Source organism: Phascolarctos cinereus, unplaced genomic scaffold (genome assembly GCF_003287225.1).
Source record: "Phascolarctos cinereus isolate Bilbo 61053 unplaced genomic scaffold, phaCin_HiC Scaffold_7;HRSCAF=346, whole genome shotgun sequence".
Lineage (NCBI taxonomy): Eukaryota > Metazoa > Chordata > Mammalia > Diprotodontia > Phascolarctidae > Phascolarctos > Phascolarctos cinereus.
Window position 1 is genome coordinate 63,045,373 of NW_027556180.1, and position 20,212 is coordinate 63,065,584.

Genomic DNA, 20,212 nt, shown 5'->3' on the forward strand with positions numbered 1-20,212 from the left:
CAAAAATCGGAAGGCCACCTGGACTAGACCCAGCATACACAAAGGGTTTGAAGCTCAGTCATCAAGAAAAAGGAGGAGACAGCAAAAAATTGGGGGGACAGTGTTTATTGTTGTTGTTGGGTCATGTTTGACTCTTTGTGACCCCGTGACATCTCCGAATTTGAGAGAGATAACCTTAATGGCCATCCACTCCAACTCATACACCAAAGAAATCTCCACTGTAACATAACTCAACCAGCGGTCATCCAGCCTGCGCATGAAGATCTCCAAAGAGGGGAAGCCAGCCCTTCTTGAAGCAACCAGTTTACTTCGGGGTAATTCTGATTGTTAGGAAGTTTTTCCTCATGTCTGGCCTAGATTTGCCTCTTTAAAATTTCCACACTTTGCTCTTGGCTCTGCCCTTTGGAGCCAAACAGAACAAATCTAATCCATTCTCTGCATGAACAGCTTTTAAAATACTTGGAGATAGCTATCATGTCCTTCCAGAGTATTTTTTTTCTTCTCCAGGCTATACATATCCAGTTCCTTCAGACAGTTCTCATCGGTCATGAAGTGTTCGCAATCCTACTTGTCCTCCTGTGGATGCTTTCCAGATTTTCAATAGGCTTTTTAGACAAAAGTGCCCAGAACTGAGCATAATACTCTAGATGAGATCTGACAAGGGCAGAGTACATTGACATTATCACCTCTCTATCTCTAGAAGCCATGACCCTCTTAATGTAGCCCAGGATTACATTACCATTTTTGGTTACTGAATTTTACTACTGACTCATTGAACTTGCAATACACTAAAACCCTCAGATGCTTTGATCAATTCCCATCTATCTATGCCTCCCCTTTCTAATATTTGGGGATTTTTTTTGTTCCCACATGCAAAACTTTACTTTTTTTATTTTTTGAGTTTCATCTTATTAGATATATCTGGATTCTTTTGTGTTCTGACTCTGTCATCTACATTAGCTGTCCCTCCCATCTTTGTGTCAACTGCAAGTTTGATGAGTGTACTATCTATGTCTTTATCCAAATCATTGATAAAAATATTAAAACATTATGCGATCAAGTAAAAATTCCTGTGGTATTTCACTGGGTACCTCTCACACTTGCTGACTCTGAACCGTCGACAGCAAGTACTCTTTGAGTCTGACCATCCAACCAGTTTGGAAGCCTTCTGGTCTTCTAATCTAAGTTTCTCCATTTTCTCTATAAGAATACTTGGTCAGAAGCTTTGCCGAAATCTATTTAAACTCTATCTACAGAACGCCCTTCATTTGCTAGTTTAATAGTGCTATCAAGAAAGGAAATGAGGTTAGTCATGATTTGTCACAATCTGTCTTGATGAAGACTTCTTGACTCTTGGTAATCACTGCTTCCTCTTCTAGATGTTCACCAACTGTCTCTTTAATAATCAGTTTTGGCATTTTCCCAGCAATCAAAGTCAAGCTCACTGGCCTATAGTTGGCAGACTCTGTTCTCTTCCCCTTTTTTGAAGATTGGGATAGTTGCCCTTTTCTCATTTGCAGCCCCTTTACTAGTTTCCATGAATTCTTTCTTTCTTTCTTTCTTTCTTTCTTTCTTTCTTTCTTTCTTTCTTTCTTTCTTTCTTTCTTTCTTTCTTTCTTTCTTTCTTTCTTTCTTTCTTTCTTTCTTTCTTTCTTTCTTTCTTCCTTTCTTTCTTTCTTTCTTTTTTGGCCAGGCAATTGGGGTTAAGTGACTTGTCCAGGGTCACACAGCTAGTAAGTGGTGGTCTGAGACCAAATTTGAGCTCAGGTCCTCCTGACTTCAGGGCCAGTGCTCTATCCACTGTGCCCCCTAGCTGCCCTCATGGATTCTTAAATATCACTGTGAGTGGCTTAGCATGGCATCCAGCATTTGTTTTAGAACACAAGGATGGGCTTCACCTGGGCCAGGTGACTTAAATTTATCACAGGCTCTCTTACTATCATCTCACTTTTTCTGAGTGTTGACTCCCTTCTGATCATTTTTGTTCTGTCAATTCTAATATACACCAAAATGAAATTAAGGCTATCTCTGAAAGAGCTAATATTTCCTATTATGTGCATCCTCATGTAGTTCCATATTTTCTTGTTCAACAGGAATTCATATGTTTTGTTATCTTTGTACTGTCATTCAGCAAAGCATAAGACTCATCTTCAGGAAAGAATTCCTTTTGTAACCCATAAGAGCTTGAGATAGTTTGGGGATTTTTTTTCTATGAGCAAAGGGATTCTTTCCAGATTTTACTAAAGGTAAGTCTGAGTCATATTTCCTCATGAATTAGGATTTTTTAAAAATGTATTTGCTATTGGGTGTGACTGTCTTGGGTGTCTGTCCTTGTCTTGGAAGATGTGATCAGCAGATATTTGGTGTGTTTGTTGCTAACATTATTGCTAATAAAAAAACTACTGCTTACTAACACGTTAATATTTCACATTCAAGATGAACAGAAATTGGGTGCCACGCCCAAAAGTAGAAATGTAATGGAAATCACAATAATAATAGCTAACATTTAGGCTATGAACAAAGCTCTCAGAATAAGACTCAAACCATTAATAACCATGTGAAAAAGAATGTTTTTTGTTGCTAATATTAAGAGAAACACAAATCCAAACATCTCTTGAGTTCAAGGATGTCAGTGACAAAAATAAAGGCCTCATGTAAACCAAAATATTTGTAGCATCACTTTTGGCTGTAGCAAAGAACTAGGCCCATCGATTGGGGGAATGGCTAAACAATTTATGCTTCATGACCAGGGATGTTACTGTGCTACCAAAAAATAAACATGATAAATACCTATGGACTGATGAAAGGAGAAGTACGCTGAATCAAGACACTAATTTACACAGTAGCACACAATGTAAATGGAAAGAACAACACCAAAATCATCCTTAAGTTACATAAGGTTGTGATAACCAACCCTGGCCCCAAAGAAGAGACATGAGAACATACCCGTGCCTGCTCTACTGCAAAAGTAGGGGTCTGTGGATGGAGAAGATTGCCTGTAACATCAGACCTTGTAATAGGTTTATTTTGGTTTTGTGGAATTTTTTTTTTTATTTTTAAAATGTATTATAAGGAATGGCTCTCTGAGAAGGGAGTAAGGGGAAGAATACAGTGGTAAATGTAGATGATTAAAATGGTATCAAAAATTTATTTAAAATAAGAATAGCTAACATTTTTATAGCACTTTAAGGGCAAGAAGGAGAGTGGTGTGGTATAAAGAAGGCTTGCCTTGGAGTTATGAAAACATGGGTTCATGTGCTATCTCCGACATTTACTAGCTGTATAGGCACTTAACCCATCTGGGACTCATTTTCTCATCTGTACAATTAAGGAGTTGGGCCTTATGACCTCTAAGGCTCCTTCTAACTCTAAATCTATCACTCTGATTATTTATGTGTGCATGTATATGTGTATACAGACACATATATACGTACATATGTGTATACTTATAGATGTCAGTTTATCTTCGCAGCAGCCTTGTTGGGTAGATTTTACAGATGAGGAAACTGAGACTAACAGTCAACTGACTTGTCCAAGGCCACACAGCTAGTAAGTATGTGAGGCAGCATCAAGCTCTGGTCTCCCCTGTGCCACACTACTGTACTAGGAATAAGAGAACCAGAATCTCATGATCGTGCTACTTGTGGTTCCTTTTGACCAGTTCATTTTCCTCTTTGGGCTTCAGTTTCTTCATCTGTGTAGCAAGAAGATTGGACCAGATGATCTTCAAGATTATTTCTAGCTCTAATATTCTATGTTTTGAATGGAAACAAGGCACTCAAGTCTCTGGCCCCATGCCTACTAATTTATCCACCCGAGTCAATTAAACAGTTTATTCCTTTGTCATTAGAGTCTGGAAGTTGTTCTTGAGAAGAGCCTGTGTTGTATGAAAACACTGTTAGAATGGTATCTCCCTCCCACCCTGATCCTGCCTGGCCCCAAGTGATCTAGCTTTAACTAATATTGTGATATTGGGTCAGTGTTCTAAGCTTCACTTGAGGTTTTTTACATGTAGATTTTTAGTAAATTTATTTTTCATATCAGAAATGGTCCTATAGACATTAATGATATCTGAGAGCCTCTTTCATCATTTTGCATACCTCAAGTTGGCCATCCCTTTTTCTAGGCCAGCATTGTGGGTTCAGTATCTGTCATCACCACTAGTTTCATCAGTAACCTGGGGCAAGAAGTCATCTAAGACATCTCTTTGTGCATTAGTTTTTTCCCCATTTCTAATTTATCTACTTCATAATGGTCTGGTGAGCCTTATTGAATAACAATCTTATCTTTTTACAATGATACTTTTTTCTCTTCATACACTAATTTTCATATAGATCCTGTTCTCAAATTAAAAATGTTTTTTATAATAAGCTTTTTGTGTGTAAAATTAAAATTCTGATGTAATAATCAAGAAAAACCCAATCTGTTGTAGTGTTACTTTTCATGCTTCTATCCTTTACCAGTGTGTTGAATTATTTCATTTTTATTCATTACCTTCAGTGTAAGGGTACAAATAGTAAATTGCTTTTGTTAACTAATATAATTCCCAAAGGCTTAAATCTAGTGAAACTGGGAAATATCTATTGGCCTAGGAAAGGAGGATAGTTCTGTGACTTTTATTTTGAAATTTTAAAAAAACTTTGCCTACAAAAGGAAGCGTAGTAGGTAGAAAGAGTCCTGGGCTGAGATGCTGGGGACTACCTTGCCACTACCCCCTTTTTCTGTGGAGTGAGGGGTTAGATTGGGCACCTTTCCAGCCCTAACATTCTTTGGTTCCATGATTCTTTGAGTACTAAAGTGTTGTGAAATGTCATTGAAAAGTTTTTAGAAGCCTGTAAAAAGGTAGTTTGATTAGTGGAAGTGTTAAGGATGTATTTGTACTCCTCACAAGGGAGAGCCAGTAGAAGAGCCCGTGAGTATGGTCTGCTGTGGTAGGGTAGTAAGCACAGTTTAGTTGAGGTTGAAAGAAAGCAGATGTACAATGGCACATTCATGGATAAGTCATTCTAGGATACTTTGTTTTCCTTTTAAAGTTTGGAATATTGGGGGTAGAATGGAGGCAGTGGAGTGTAACTCTCTGGTTGTGGGGTGTTGCCCTTTATAACCTGTTGGCTCACTTTTAAAATAAATCCAGTTTTATACTGAATAATCTTGACAGTGACAGCTTGGGATGTCTGACTCTAGTATTTTTGTTTAATTGTTTAGTATTTGCACTGTTAATTAACTAGTTTTCTCTTTTAAGTAATGTGAAAAGTGACAGCCATGAAAGTCAATTATGGATTTCTTCACACATTTCAAGATGAAGAAATGCTGGAGTTATGTTCCCCTGGTTGTTTCACAGCATGGAGTGTTGGGTATTTCAGTGTGCTTATATAAAAGGTGGAAGTGTACTGAGTCAGAGCCAGTAAACTCTCTTTATTTCGAGAGGAAGGTTTGCCAGGTTACTGTATTTAATGGGAATTTTATTGCATACTGCCACATTATTAAATGTGGCCACTAGCACAGCACTCCATCCCAATTCAGTGCCATGGGGTTAAGGAGGTACTCCTTTTCTCTGTTCCATTTGCCTTTGCTTTAAGAGTTAATGACATCTGCAGGTGTGTTCGGATTAGCACTGTAAAGTTTTATAAAGGCTTTTTCTTTCTTTTGATGTTCAAAAAAGGATGAAAGATAGCCATTGAGCTCAAGGGATTAGGTCTACTACACTTTAAAGACTTAAGGGACCATAAATATTTCACTTCAGATGTAAGTCTGGAAAAAAAAATGTTGCTTTATATTGTTGGAATTCAGTCTCAGCTTACAAATTTAAATAATCTGTACAGAAGCATTTTTCTCCCCAAACAAAGTTGTTGCTGAAATCTGAGCAAATTTAATACGCCCTATTTTGGGGATGTATCTTAATAGCCAGTTCTGCTTTTCCCTTGCCGTATTCCCAGGGTTTTACTCCTCTGTAAACGACTGCTTTCCTTCTGCTTCTGTTTCTCATGATTTTCCTTCTTTCCCTTTTTGCAACCTTAGTTATTGCCAACTGAGTCCACAAAACTCCTGCTTGTGAGAAAAGCTGCCCTTAAAAGATGCATATCATGCTCAGACTTAGGTTGGAATGGGTGGTAATCTGTTTGGTGTAGTGAATTTTACTTTATTTTTTTTGTTTCTCGGAGACATTATAGAAAAAGGATGTTCATTTTGCTGTTAATAGCATATGTGGATACTGCTGCAGAATTAGATACTAGGTTTTTTTTTTCCAAACATTACTTACCCAGAAAAGAAAAAATTGAGAGAAAACAATAGAGAAGACCTCTATATCTTGATGCAGACATGGAAGAATTCAGCTCCTTCTTTGGGGTTTATCAGTAAGGATTTTTTCCTCTATAAGTCTTCTGAAGATGAGTTATTAGCTCCTGTAGAACTGGAATGGGATAATTTGGATTTTCCTTTTGATAGGTCCAACCCATTGACAGGAAATTAAATAATTACTGTCTTTCTCTTATACCATGACAAATTGAAAGGATAATTCAAAGCAAAGATTTGAAATACAGTCAGTTCCCAAAATGGATCCCAAGACTTTGTGCCCCTGAGATGTGTATATGATGGGGTGGTAGGTTGGAGAGGGAGAGCAGTGCACTTATATATCTGTGGGTGTTTCTGTTAATCTCACTAATGGTAGATGTTAGATCCAATTAATTTGGCAAGTTTCTCATGAATCATTGTGATCTTTGTGCTACCATAAGACCCTGGGTGGTTATGGATATAGTATATATTTTATCTTTTCAAATGCTGCTTTAGTTCATTTTTTCTAAGGTATTGAGCATCTTAGTGATAGATATTTATATTGTGCCTAATTGAATGTAAGAACAACCTGGTACTGGTATTAATGTGAAGTAATGACTAAACATCAATTATAAACCGAGTAGTCCATTTGCTAAGATGAGTCAAAAATTGCCAAGGGAATTAATTTAATAGCCAATGGCAAGGGGTTTAAGATTAAGGAATTCATAACATCATGCTTGATAATAACACTGCTCTGAAGCTTTGAGAATTAGGGGCCTGCTCAGTTACTTCCTTAAGTCTCAACTTCCGATGCTTCATGGAATTATAGGAATGAGCATGTATAAAGCTTTATCCTAACTCTGGGCCTATAATATTACTTTAAAAGAAAGAAGGGAGGAAAAAGAAACTGTGAAAGGTGTTTGGCAACCAGCAGGATAGGGAGCTCACCAAGCTCTTTGAAGGTCAATTAGCCAGAAAATGTGCTAAAGACTAGGTACTGTGTTGGATTACTGGCCAAAGTATTACCCCCAAGGTCATCAAAGTGGTCCTACTGTCTGAGCAAAGAAAGACAATTATACGTGTTGAGGAGCTGCTACGAAAGCTTTAATTAAGGGACTTATTTACACCCCACTAAGTCTTAGAAATTAAATTCTTATTTGTGCTAAGCTACATGGCTTTGGTCTGGGATCCCATGTAGGATTTCAACACAGAATACAGTCTTCCTGAAATCTGTTTTATGTGGTAAGCCATTTTACTGTAATGGATACCAGGAAAGGTGAGGATTAAATACAGCACTGGAAATTGGAAGGAAAAGAAGAGTGTGAGCTAGCTGTCTTTTTTGTAGAGAGAGGAGTTTGAGGGGAATAGTAGGGAAGATGATAATTTCTTTTATATTTTTATACCCTAGAAATTCTGAGACTCCCATGTGATGGGTCACAAACAAAACCTGAACACAAAGAAAACCAAACTTATCTTTATTCTGGTATTTGAAATTTTGAAGTCTTATCCGCAAGATAATGCTATTTTGCTTAGATCATTAATTGGCAATTTTATTACGCTAATATGCTTTTGTCCTCCCTTGAGTTTTATAGGGCATATTTCTTGTATTTCCCTAAACCTTCAGCTCCCTCCCATCTGTATTTCAGAAGTTTAATCCCATATTTATAGCATTTCTAACAGTTGGAGCATTCTTTTCCCCCCCTTTTTGTGTAGTCTTCAGTTTATGTGTCTCGATCCAGTTATATCTTTATTACAGTATTAATCAGGCTGCGAGGTAGCTTATGCCGCCATGCTACCTGGCATTCTTTCTGTTGACATTAATGAGTCATGATTCTCACATCCTGAATGGTTCTTCTCCCGGAAATGACTGCTACATATGCTCCCTTTGTGCTGATTGAAGCCAGTCTCTTGCCTCTCCTGTGAAATGGTAAATTCCCAGAAAGCTAAGCTTATGTTTTATTTGGACTATCACAGTTGTTTTTTTGTTTTTTTGAAACCAATAAGGAGGCTGTATAGATTGTTTTGACTTTGCTTCAGTTTCTAGCATTGCATTTCTAGTTTGAATGCTCTAGGCGAAAGGTGCCCTTTTTGTTTGTCTTGAGGCTTTTTTTCTTGAGAATGGAGGCAGACCGTTCAAAAGTAATGCTTGTGTGAATCTGTGTGTGTGTGTGTGTGTGTGTGTGTGTGTGTGTGTGTGTGTGTGTGTAAGAAAAAGAGAGAAGAGAGAAACAGAGCACCAGCTCTGTTAGTTAATCACACACTAAAGTCAATAAGAAACCTGTGAGAAGTGCTCAATTCATGGGCCTGTCTAAAGGAGCCAACGATAGAAACTTAGACAAACCCTGCCAGCTCTGTGATTCTGGGATTTCACTGCCTAATGTGACTGTACACAGACTTCATTTCCCAATTTAGTATGGACATTTTTTGGTTTGTTGGAAGTTGTCTGCTTTTTAATTTGGCCTTTTCATTGAAAGAAGTAACACACCGTAATGCTTCATTCATTCATTTAACCAATTAAGTAACATTTGCGTTTTACAACAACCAGCAAGTTTCCCCATAATGAATTCCATGTTCCTAGTTATTTATTTTCTGGTAGAATAGCATTTGCTTTTTATTTTATTTTTCAGTGTGGATTAGCATACCTATATAAATAGGACCCTCTAAAGGGTAGTTTTTTAACAAATTTAATCAACTTAAGATGAAGTTCATTCATAGTACAAAAAAGTTCCTGTTTAATAAACAGCAAAATCATCTTATGTGGTTTTAGGAAGTGAAAAAAAAATCTTATTTCATTTCAGATTGCATTTCAAAAATGTATTTTTCCTCCTTTGATTTCCCTAGAAATATTAATATTCTACTGCCAAACTGGAAATACCATCTTCATCTTGGCATAGTTTATATACCAAGGTTGGTTATACTTGTTTACAGTTTTCCTGTTGGATTGTTTTGGCAAGATAAAAGGACCCAAGTTCTCATCTTTGTTCTGCCTTTGGCTAGATGGGTGACGTTGGACAAATGGCTTATTTGTAAATGTGTGAGTTTGACTAGATCATCTCAAAGGTCCCTTCTGCTCCTGAATCCTATTAGCAAGTTTTCTTGTAAACCTAATTTCCCAAATAACACTGAGCTTAGGATTATTATTTGAAAACTTCAATTTTTATTTCATAAGTGAAGAGAACACGTATTTATTAAGTGCCCACTGTCTGCCAGGCACTGCTGAGTGCTTTACAGATATTATCTCGTTTGTATTTCGTAAACCACTCAGTGACTAAAGAGTAGCTACATGTAGATTGATGTCATAATGCGTACTGAATTTTGAAATTTCATGCTAATAAAGGTTTCTGGTTAGTCGTGAACTATTGGCCTGACCCCTTTTCTCTAAGGTGGTGGTTGGAGATGAGACAACATGAGGAAAACGTCTCCATTTCAGTAGATAGCTAAAGAAAGGAATCAGTGATGACAAAATTCCAAAATACAATTAGTTATCTGGTGATTGTAGACTGTTCTGGTAAGTTAAAAAAACTACTGTTAAAGTTCCCAAGAACTATTAGTTTTGTTAGCTACTGTCAATAAACTGGTTTATGAAAGAAAACCCAAAGGAAGAGACAGCTTTCTTCCTCTTTTTAAGGAAAATGAGAGAGGGAACCCAGACTACTTTGGAGTTGTTTTTTGCAGTGGTCTCACAGTAGATGTCCCCTTTCCACCCCTCAAACTGCTGTGAAAGCTTTTTTCCAGACAAGGAATGTGGGTCACGTTCCTAGTAACATGGCATGTAATCAGACATGACAGTTCCCTTCAGTCCAGATGACAGTGCGATTTATCTTTCTAAATGTCTTAAGGTAGAAAACAGTCAAGTTTTAGACAGTAAAGACAGTATAGAAAAACCTATTTTGAAATCTCTAATGTTTTCAGGATAGGAATTCTTCACTTTTCCTTTTTTTCCCCCCTAATATAGTTATGACTAACCAAGAGAGAAAGCAGCATGTTTATATAATTTTTTCATATAATTACACAACTGATTTCTTCCTTTTTTGAGTAAGAAATAACCATTGTTTTCCTGTTCCAACCCTTTTAGATAAATCTGGGCATAGGTGAAATAATCTTTTGACTATAGTCTTCTATCTATCCCCTCTTCATTCTTTCCAGGGTCCCATTGAACTGAAACATGGATCCCTGGTTTTCTCATCCCATTTTCTTTCTCACTATTCCTTATAGGGGCTGCTGGGTAAAATCAAAACCACTGCTTTTTTTTTTTAACACTAGAAAATGTTAGAGAAACACCATCTTCTCAGGTTCAATAGTTTGAAAAAAAACTTTTTTAAAAATCAAACTCAGAATCTCAGCATTAAACATGCTCTCAATGTTAACTGTCTAATGACATTTTTGCCTGGAGAAACATTGATTTTTCTCTCACTCTGTTTTTCAGGCTCTGCTTTCTTCCCTGGTCGATGTGCTGAGGTCTTCGTAAAGGGTCAAAGCGTCGGGAAGCTAGGAGTCCTTCATCCTGATGTTATTACCAAATTTGAGCTGACCATGCCGTGCTCTGCTCTAGAAATCAGTGTTGAACCCTTCTTGTGAAAATGGGGCTGTGTGGTGTGAGCCTCCCCAAAAGGCTCCCCTTTCTCTTCCCCGGTGTTCTTTAGTTCTCCATAGGGAGCATCCATTTGTGCTTTAGTGTTTAATAAAGTAGAACAATATTGTCTGGCTCCATGAGTAAATATCTTCCTCCTACTGTAATTAGGGCAGCTTGTGCAATATAAGAATGTGGTATCCCAGGACAGCTCGGCCATCGATGTGTAAAGTTTCATTGTTGGGTAAAAGCCCAGTGAGTTACCAGAGAAATGTAATAGTGGAGCGCATGATCAGTTCTGAAAATCAGAAATGTTCCGCACACATCAGAGCCTCACACTGTAACTGATTACTTCTGCATAACAGGAATCTCCTTTTCGTATTGCATGAAACAAGATAATTGATTAGAGCAAATGTTGAACGAATGTGAGCATAACTAAGGGGCTTCGCTTGTGTTTTGTCCATTTGTCATGTGTTCATCATAGGGAAAAAAATAAAGTATCCTCATTTTTTGAAGACCTTGAGCCTTAGGTAATCAAGATTTGTATCTGAATTTTCTGTTCATTTGCTATGTGGTAATTAACTGCCTTTGAAGTAATTTTGAAGTGAAAGAAAATCTGAGAACTATTTGTTTTTGCATGCAATGTATTTTAGTGTACCATACCAAGGGTTTCCTGAAACCATCGGGTTGGGTGCGTACACCCCTTCAAGGCCAAAGCCTGGCTTTGCTGGAAGGGTTCAGCATGGAGAAGTTTGAAATGAGTGGGCCTTGATGTATTTAAACATTACAAAACATTTGGAAATTGTCCTCTTGCCCTTCTGGATAGACTTAGGGTTATAACCAGTTGAGATAGGAAGAAATAAATTTACATGAAGTCAGTTATATAATTAAACAATTGAATTTTTCCTTCTTTCCAGGGCAGGAATTTAACCCTTTGCTCCTCTAACTGGGAAATTTCATACACCTTTCCCCCCATCCCTCTCCACTCTCCTTCCCTTATTCTTGAATTTGCTTCACTCTAGGATTCAAGTTCATACTGTGAACTCTGCCTCTCCTGAATGAAGGAGGTGAGTTACCCTATTAGGAGCCTCACCTCACCTAGTTAACATGAAATTCACATAGAAAAAACAGAATTCATGATAGACACCTGCAAAAGGAGCATCCTGAAAGAGTAAATATGTCGTATTTCTAAAGACTCCACTCAACCTAGAACTGAGAACAGGACCAGCCTGCCTAGGTGAAAAGTAATTGTGGCAAACTTAGCAAGATACATGAATAGACAGGAGCATAAACTCCTAATTTGTTGAGACAAGAATGCAATTTTGAAGCTCATCTCCTAGCTAGCGCCTAGCACAGTGCCTGGCACAGAGAAAGTACTCAATGTTTATGGATTAATTAACTTGTCCCACCTTAAAAAGAAAGTAACTAGGCTTTTGGAGCATAAAGTTGAGGTGATTGAGCCCTGTCTCCCCACTCCAGTTCAATAAGCATTTATTTTGATTTGGTTCTGCAATTTGCAGTATTGTGATAGGTTATCTAAAAGACGGGACAGTTAGGCAACACACTGGGTAGAGCGCCAGGCCTGGAGTCAGAAAGACATGAGTTCAGGTCCAGCCTCAGACATTTACTAACTGTGGTACCCTGGGCAAGTCACTTAACCCTGTGTTTCAGTTTCCTCGTCTGTAAAATGAGCTGTAGAAGGAAATGGCAAACCACTCCAGGATCTTTGCCAAGAAAATCCCAAATGGGGTCGTGAAGAAGCAGACGTGACTGAAACAAATAAACAATAATAAACTAAAAGATGCTGGTTGTCAAATAATGTTACAAAGGTAGTGTAGTATGGAAAAAAACCCTCAGAAATCTGGAGTCGGAGGACCTGGGTGTAAATCTTGGGTTTGCAACCTATGTAACATTTGGCTTAGTCTTCAATCCAAGACTTGGTCTCTCTGGGCTTCGGTCAACTCATTTGTAAAATGAGGGAGAGGATCCTTCCAGCTCTAAATCTCACTATCTGTGAATATGAACATGAAAATGATTCTGTGCTATTGAAGTGGCTTATATGATACTATGAGGTTCTCTGGTATTAAGATCATATTGGTTGCTGGTCATCTGGCTTTATTCATGTTTAGAAATCAGTGTCTAATGAAGATGATCTTGCTACCTGCATGCAGAGGGAAGATCACAATATCCATTATGGACATCTTTTTAGTCCTTCACAAAGGAATCGGTAGGAGGAAAAACAGCATTGATACAACCAAACAAGAAACGAAGGGCCTCTTGAGCTCTTAGGTCTCCATAGGGTGATCATCTTACCCCATCAGTCTTAGGGTGACATTTCTGAATGGGAAGCAAGGCACTGCATCTTCATTATTGAAAGCCACTTTTTACAGAGTTAGGTAAGCAAGGAAACAAAATCACGTGCCCTTTGAGTGAATGGAGTGCCTTCGAGGAAATTAGAACCTCAAATTTGGATCAGTTTGGTACACTGGAAAGAGCACCTGGGTTCAAACCCTAAGCCTTTCAGTCACCATGTCGCCTTGGGGCTTCCTTTTCCTCATCTGTAGCATGAAACTAGATGAGATGGCTACTAGGGTCACTCTCAGCTCTAAGGTACTATGAACATAACATAAAAATGATCAAGAATGGATTTTTATTCAAACTCTTGGAATATCTCAAATGACTAGTTCTTTAATGAGAGTTGGGGAATAAGATAATTAGTAATTTTCTAACAATGGTGGGGGAGGGAGAATAAGCATTTATTAAGCACCTACTGTGTGTGCCAGGCACTGTGCTAAACATTTTACCAATCTCTCATGTGATCCTCATAACAACCCTGGGAAGTAGGTGCTAGTGTGATCTTTATTTTACAGTTGAGGAAACTGAGGCAGACAGGCTAAATGCCTTGTCCAATGACACACAACTAGTATGATACTTTCCTTGATCTTAAAGTCATTAGTTACAAAGGAACTAAAGAAGGCTCTGCTCCCCTGAATTATTTACCCAGTATCTCTTCTCAGACCTCTGTGAGTACTTGTACCTGGTCATATGGTATAAGTGCCACTAATGCTGCTGCCTCTCTGCTTCCATCCAACCTGTTAGCCCTTTGGGGCCCTGAGACAGATTTGACCAAGAAAAACAGGCACATCAGCTGAGCTACTAAAGCATTGGATAAATATGAAATCCTCAGTTTTATAATCACATACTAATCTGTAAAGATCTCAAATCACTTTATGGATGGAAACCCTCATGAGGAAGCAGGGAATAAGAGTCATTCCCTAATTACTAAATGGTCAAAAGATTTGAACAGGTAATTTTCAAAGGAAGAAATTCAAACTATCAACAGTCATAAAAATATACCAAATCATTAATAATGAATAATTAGCAAGTTAGAATGCATATAGCACTCTAAGGTTGGTAAAGCATTTTTAAAATGTTTTATTCTTACAACCACCCTGGTAGGTGTATTATTCCCATTTTACAGTTGAAGAAACTGAGGTAAACAGGTTAAGTGACTTGCCCAGGGTCATACAGCTAATATGTTTGATACTGAATTTTAACTCATGTCTTCCTGACTGTGTTCAGCATTCTTCCAGTTGCATCATCTAGAAACCTAATTGGAGAAATGCAAATCAAAGCAATCCGGCGGTCCCACCTCACACATGCATTAGACTGATCCATCAAACAAAGCCCTGTGAATGGTACTGGGGATAGAGAGACAAAACTGAAATAATCTCTGCGATCAGTCAATGTAGACTTTATGTGGAGGTGGACAGATTAAACTTACATGGATCCATATAATACAACCTAAGGAGGAATAGAGAGAAAGAAATCCAGACAATGTGTTCTAGGCATATTTGGAGTGGGAGAGATGACATTGAGCTGAGAGTGGAGAAGCATCAGGAAAAGCAAACCTGAAATCAACATTGAAGGAAGATGAAGAGTCTGAAAGATGGTGGTGAGGAAGAAGTATATTCTAAACATAAGAGATGGTGTATATGAATGCATGGCTAGAGATGGGTGGTCATGTTCAGACAATAGGCATTAAGTAGATCAGTTTGGCTATCATGCTGTAGAATAAGGCTGGAAAGGTAGAGTACAGTCAAATTATGGAGGGTCAGTCTAAAGTGTTTACATTTTCTTTTAGAAGTAGTAGAGAGATACTGGGAATTAGGAGGAAATTTTTATATGTATGGGGGAGGGTATGAACATTTATATGGCTGGAGATTTACATTATGAGAAATAACACAAATGAAGAAGCTTACTGGTGAAATGTCTTGGAGGCTTCTTGAGTTTGGATTCAGTTTTAGACCAGAGAGAACCACTACAGATGTTTGAGTAGGGGATCAACTTTATGAAATCAGCGTTAAGGAAGATTAGTCTACCAACTTTGTGTAGGATGAATTGGAGAGGGGAGGCATTGGACCAAGACAAGTAGGTATGAGGTGACTAGGATGGCATTTGTAGAAATGGGAAGGAGTCAGATTCAAGAGACATTCAAGGAAATAAAGGCATTAAGACTTCATTGAGGTGAGGTGAAATATTGGGCATTTGGGGCAGGAAGTTAAAAAGTAAAAAAAAAACTGTTCCAAAATTTTCAACTTGAGGAAGGAACTGGGAGAATAGCATTTCCATTGAAGCCTATGGAGAAACTCAGAAAGTTTATCTACAATAAGTAGTGGGTTTTTAACTCACATTTCTATGATGCTTTAAAGTTTTCAAAAGAAAAAAAATTCACTTTTCAAGATGTCCTTTGTTCTTGAAGAGGACCATGACATCAGGGAGGTGATGCCATGACATGCAAGTGAATTGAATATAAGTGAAGGAGGGCTGTGCAGAGTCACCAGCCTGGGTCCAGTGAGGAGATATAGATCAGGATGACTGGAGGTGGCCCAGGATGCAGTGGGAGACCTTGACCTTTTCAAGCTAAGGCCTTTAACAGGTGTCAGTCTGATTGAGGCAATGCCCAGTGAGTGATTGAGGCTAGGTAAGAAATGAGGCAGGGAAAAAATTTAGCTAAAGAGGTATTATAGAAAATCATAAAGTCGCAATGGTCTCAATGACAGAATGTTTCATAATTAGCTGGTGCTGGTTTCATTGTTGGATCTCTTAGGCTTCCGTAGAAATCAGTGATATTTACAATTGGTCCTCTTCAAATGGTATTCATGTTCTTCCTGCTTAGCAGTAAATACAGAAGTTTCTGCATACTGATCATAGTGGGACTACCCATTTTCTCTCTCCATCACAAAGAAGTTTCTTCCTAAGTGCTTCAATATGGAGCTCCTAAGTACACAGTATGGAAGCTCGGAGCCTAGTAAGAAGGTCCTCCCCTGCTGGATTACTTTCAATGGCTGCATTGGCACCAAAATCCTGAAGGTAGAGGTGAAAAAGAATTTTAAAATGAAATAAAAGCTAATACAAAGAGGTACCACTGTTGTGTTTTTCTTTTCTCAGCAGAACTGAAAAGATTTGCTAAAAATATTTGCATTTGACTGACTTGTTCTTTTATAAATGAGAAGTATTCAATCAAAGACAGCTAGAAATCCCTCCTGGTGCTTTCCTCCTGTTCGTTGTACCTTATAGTAGCTTGTCTGTCTTGTCTAACCATTTTTCACTTGTCAATTCCTCTGGCCAAAGAATATTACCTCATGGGATAGTTGCTTACCTCACCAGTGACTGTCCCAACTCTTTTTTTTACTCAGTGACCAAGTTGTTAGGCTCTTACTATGGGAGACTGAGAATTTGACTAAGAGCTTATTAGACATAGGCTCCTAAAATCATCATTTTAGAGCTTGGAAATGACCTTAGAGGCCATCAATTTCACAACCCTCCTCTACCCATTTTACAGAAAAGAAAGTGAAGCCCTCTTGAGCTTGCATGTACTTGTCCAAGTCCATTAATACCATATCAAGAGAGCAAGGGTGAGCCCAATGGACCTGTGATGTACGATGCTACAGCCTGGGCTGTTGGTTTTTTCTGCCAGTTTTTTGGCATGCCAAGTATAGAGAAGGGAAGCAAAAACAAATGTGACAACACAATAATATACTTGGACAGAGTTTCCTTGTGTGGTTATAGTCTAAGAGGCAGGGGTAGGCAAACTACAACTTGATGGCCAAATCTCACCTGCTTTTTTTGTAGGGCCCCTAAGCTAAGGGTGGTTTTTACATTTTAAAATACACCAAAGCTTTTAAAATGGAAAAACCATTCTTGCTGAGATACAAAAAAAAAAAAGGGCCAAGTTTGGCAACCCCTGAATCTAATCATTCATAGATTTAGAACTTAGGCAATTGGTCAAGCACTAGAGCCAGGAAAGCAAGTAAAATCCAGCCTCAGACACTACTTATGTGACCAGGGGCAAGTGTCTTAAATGCTGCTTGCCTCAGTTTCCTCAACTGTAAATGGAGATAATAATGGCACCTACCTCACACTTAGCACTGTGCCTGGCACATAGTAGATGTTATATAAATTCTCCCTGTGCCCCCTCCCCAATTTAGAACTGGAAGAGAGCTTAGAGGCAACCTAATTCAACCACTTCATTTTAAAGATGAGGAAACTGAGGCCCAGTGACAAGGTCACAGGTAGAAAGTGAACAAGTCAAGATTCAAACTCAAAATCCTCTCCAAATCCAGCCTTCTTTCCACTATAGCATGCTGTCTCTCTGTGGCCCATATTCAACTCTAATTACCCTAATTCACATCCCTTATGTACTTGTTTTGTAAAATAGTTGTTCTGTTTTAAGAAAATCCATTAGATACAAATATGAAATGACTAGGTTAGCAGGGGGTTGTTTCCATGAAAAACAGCATCATTTACAGAAGTGGAAATTTGCCACAATGTCATTTAAAGAGCCAACCCATTCCTCCCTCCCTCACCTCTACAGAAAAATTAAAATTCAGCATGATTTGCATGTTACTATTCAGGAATACATTCTGTAAATGAACACTGGATAAATCTTTTTTTTTTTTGGTTAGGCAATGGGGTTAAGTAACTTGCCCAGGGTCACACAGCTAGTGAGTATTATGTGTCTGAGGCCAGATTTGAACGCAGGTCCTCCTGAATCCAGGGCTGGTGCTCTATCCACTGTACCACCTAGCTGCCCCCAAACACAGATTTTTTTTTTTTGCTTTTTGGTGAAGCAATCAGGGTTAAGTGACTTGCCCAGGGTCACACAGCTAGTAAGTGTCAAGTGTCTGAGGCTGGATTTGAACTCAGGTCCTCCTGACTCCAAGGCTGGAGCTCTATCCACTGCACCACCTAGCTGCCCCTGGGTAAATCTTTACCAATAATTACGTAGGGCTTTAATGAGGGACCTATTGATAATTTTGGCTTCATATATTTCTTAAAGGGGGTGCACTGAAAATTTGAGGAAGGCTCAAAAAAAATTCACAGAGGGAATGAAATCTTTCAAAAATAAGATTTAGCAAGAAAAGTTATGGGATCTAGAATTATTCAGTCTGGCAAATAGAAGATTAATGATAGTGGCCTTCAGATATGAGGACTTACTTAGGTAGTTCTCCATCTCTGAGAGAAGAAGAGGAAGTAACATTAAGATACAATATTAGGGTTTTATATTCAATTTAGAGACAAAATTCCCAACAGTGTAGATTACTAAATATAGGGGTTGGGGAGGGCGGCTGAATGTTTGTGGAATGTTTTCCAGAAGTCTTCAGAAACAGGGTAGAGTAGGGGTGGGGAACCTATGGCTTTGAGGTCACATGTGGCCTTCTAGGTCCTTGAGTGCAGCCTTTTGACTGAGTCCAAGTTTTATAGAACAAATCCTTTTATTAATATGCTTAATTTATTATTGTGTTCTACCTGGTAGAGGCATATCTGTTGGGGATGGTTGTGTGCTCCTTCTTGAAGACAAAGGGATAGACTAATGTCTCAATCTCTTCCAACCATATGATTTTATCACAATCGTGTGATTCTTATCAAACCTTTTTCTTTTCTTTCTCTACTCTCCATGCTGTCATCTTTTCTCACTTTCAAAATGTGTGCACACCATTCCTCAACCCCCAATGATTCCGCCGTAGTGCAGAGGGAGTTGATACAGCAGTCTTGGTGGTGGTGGTGTTACCTTCCCGAGGACAAGAGTGATCATTTTTGGAGCAGGAACATGACGGAGTGCATTCTATATGCTTTAAAATAGTGTGATTTGTCATCAACTGCTCAAGAAGCATTTATTAAGCACTACATGCCAGGCACTGTGCTAAGCGCTGGGGATGCAAAGAAAGGCAAAGCTCCCAGCCCTCAAAGGCTCACATTCTAATGATGTAACTAACTAGGTAATATTCAAGACACAGAGAGAGTAAGTGGAGGGTGCTCTCAGAGGCAAAGGTACCAGCAGCAGGTCCTGGGAAAGCCTTCTTGCAGAAGGTGGGATTTGAGTGGAGTCTGGAAGAAGCCAGAGAAACTAAGAGGTGAAGGTGAAGGGGCCCAGCATTCTAGGTGTGAGGGTAGACACAGAGACTGGAGATGGAGTATTAGGTGGCCAGTGTGGCTAGACCCTAGAGTGAATGGAGAGGAGTGAAGCATTAAAAGATTGGAAAGGTTGGAAGGAGTCTGGTTACAAGGAGCTTTAGGGGCAGCTAGGTGGTGCAGTGGATAGAGCACTGGCCCTGAAGGCAGGAGGACCCGAGTTCAAATCTGGCCTCACACCAAACACTTACTAGCTGTGTGAACCTGGGCAAGTCACTTAACCCTGCTTAAAAAAAAATTACAAGGAGCTTTAAATGCCAAATGAAGAAATAGAAAGTCATAGGATCAGACCTACACTTTGGAAAAATCATCTTTGCAGTCATTTATTCAATTGTGTCTGACTTTCCCTGACTCCGTGTTGGGGTTTTCTTGGCAAAGATCCTGGAGTGGTTTGTCATTTTCCTTCTCCAGCTCATTTTATAGATGAGGAAACTGAGGCAAACAGGGTGAAGTGACTTGCATAGGATCACACAGCTAAGTAAGTGTCTGAGGCTAGATTTGAACTCAGGAACATGAGTCAGGAAAGCACTCTATCCACTGTGTTCAAATGGAGCTAACATATTACCATCTGCGTGCCCCTGGGCAAGTCACTTTATCCTGTTTGCCTCAACTGCAAATGCCTGTAACTCTAAATCTTTGATTCTAAATCGAGGTCCTTGAGGAGGTGGGAAGGAAGGAAAGGGTTTGTCACTCCTTCCTCCCTTTCCCCCCTGAACTGACTCACTTAATAGTTAAGTGATTTTACCTGTAGCTACTGTGACCAGGTCAAATAAGAGCTTCAGGTGTGATATCCCGGAGTAATTAGAGCCCCCAGGTTGTTTTTATCTCGGCCTCTCTACTCAGTTGTAAAGAGCTCCCAGAAAAGTCAGTCTAGAGAGAAATTAAGTAGGCAGAACA

General features: G+C 38.8%; 1 protein-coding gene across 3 annotated transcripts in view; it reads left to right on the forward strand.

Moving 5' to 3' along the window:
- The window catches only part of FARSB (phenylalanyl-tRNA synthetase subunit beta), a 75,090-nt gene extending 63,735 nt beyond the window's left edge, over positions 1 to 11,355 (forward strand). For 2 of the 3 annotated variants that reach the window (XM_021002815.2, XM_021002817.2), the window contains one exon: positions 10,697 to 11,355. In XM_021002815.2, coding sequence (XP_020858474.1) covers positions 10,697 to 10,848 — 152 coding nt within the window. In that variant the 3' untranslated portion in view covers positions 10,849 to 11,355. The remainder of the gene's footprint in view (positions 1 to 10,696) is intronic. The other variant, XM_021002816.2, reaches the window with a different exon arrangement.
- The last annotated feature ends 8,857 nt before the right edge of the window (positions 11,356 to 20,212 follow it).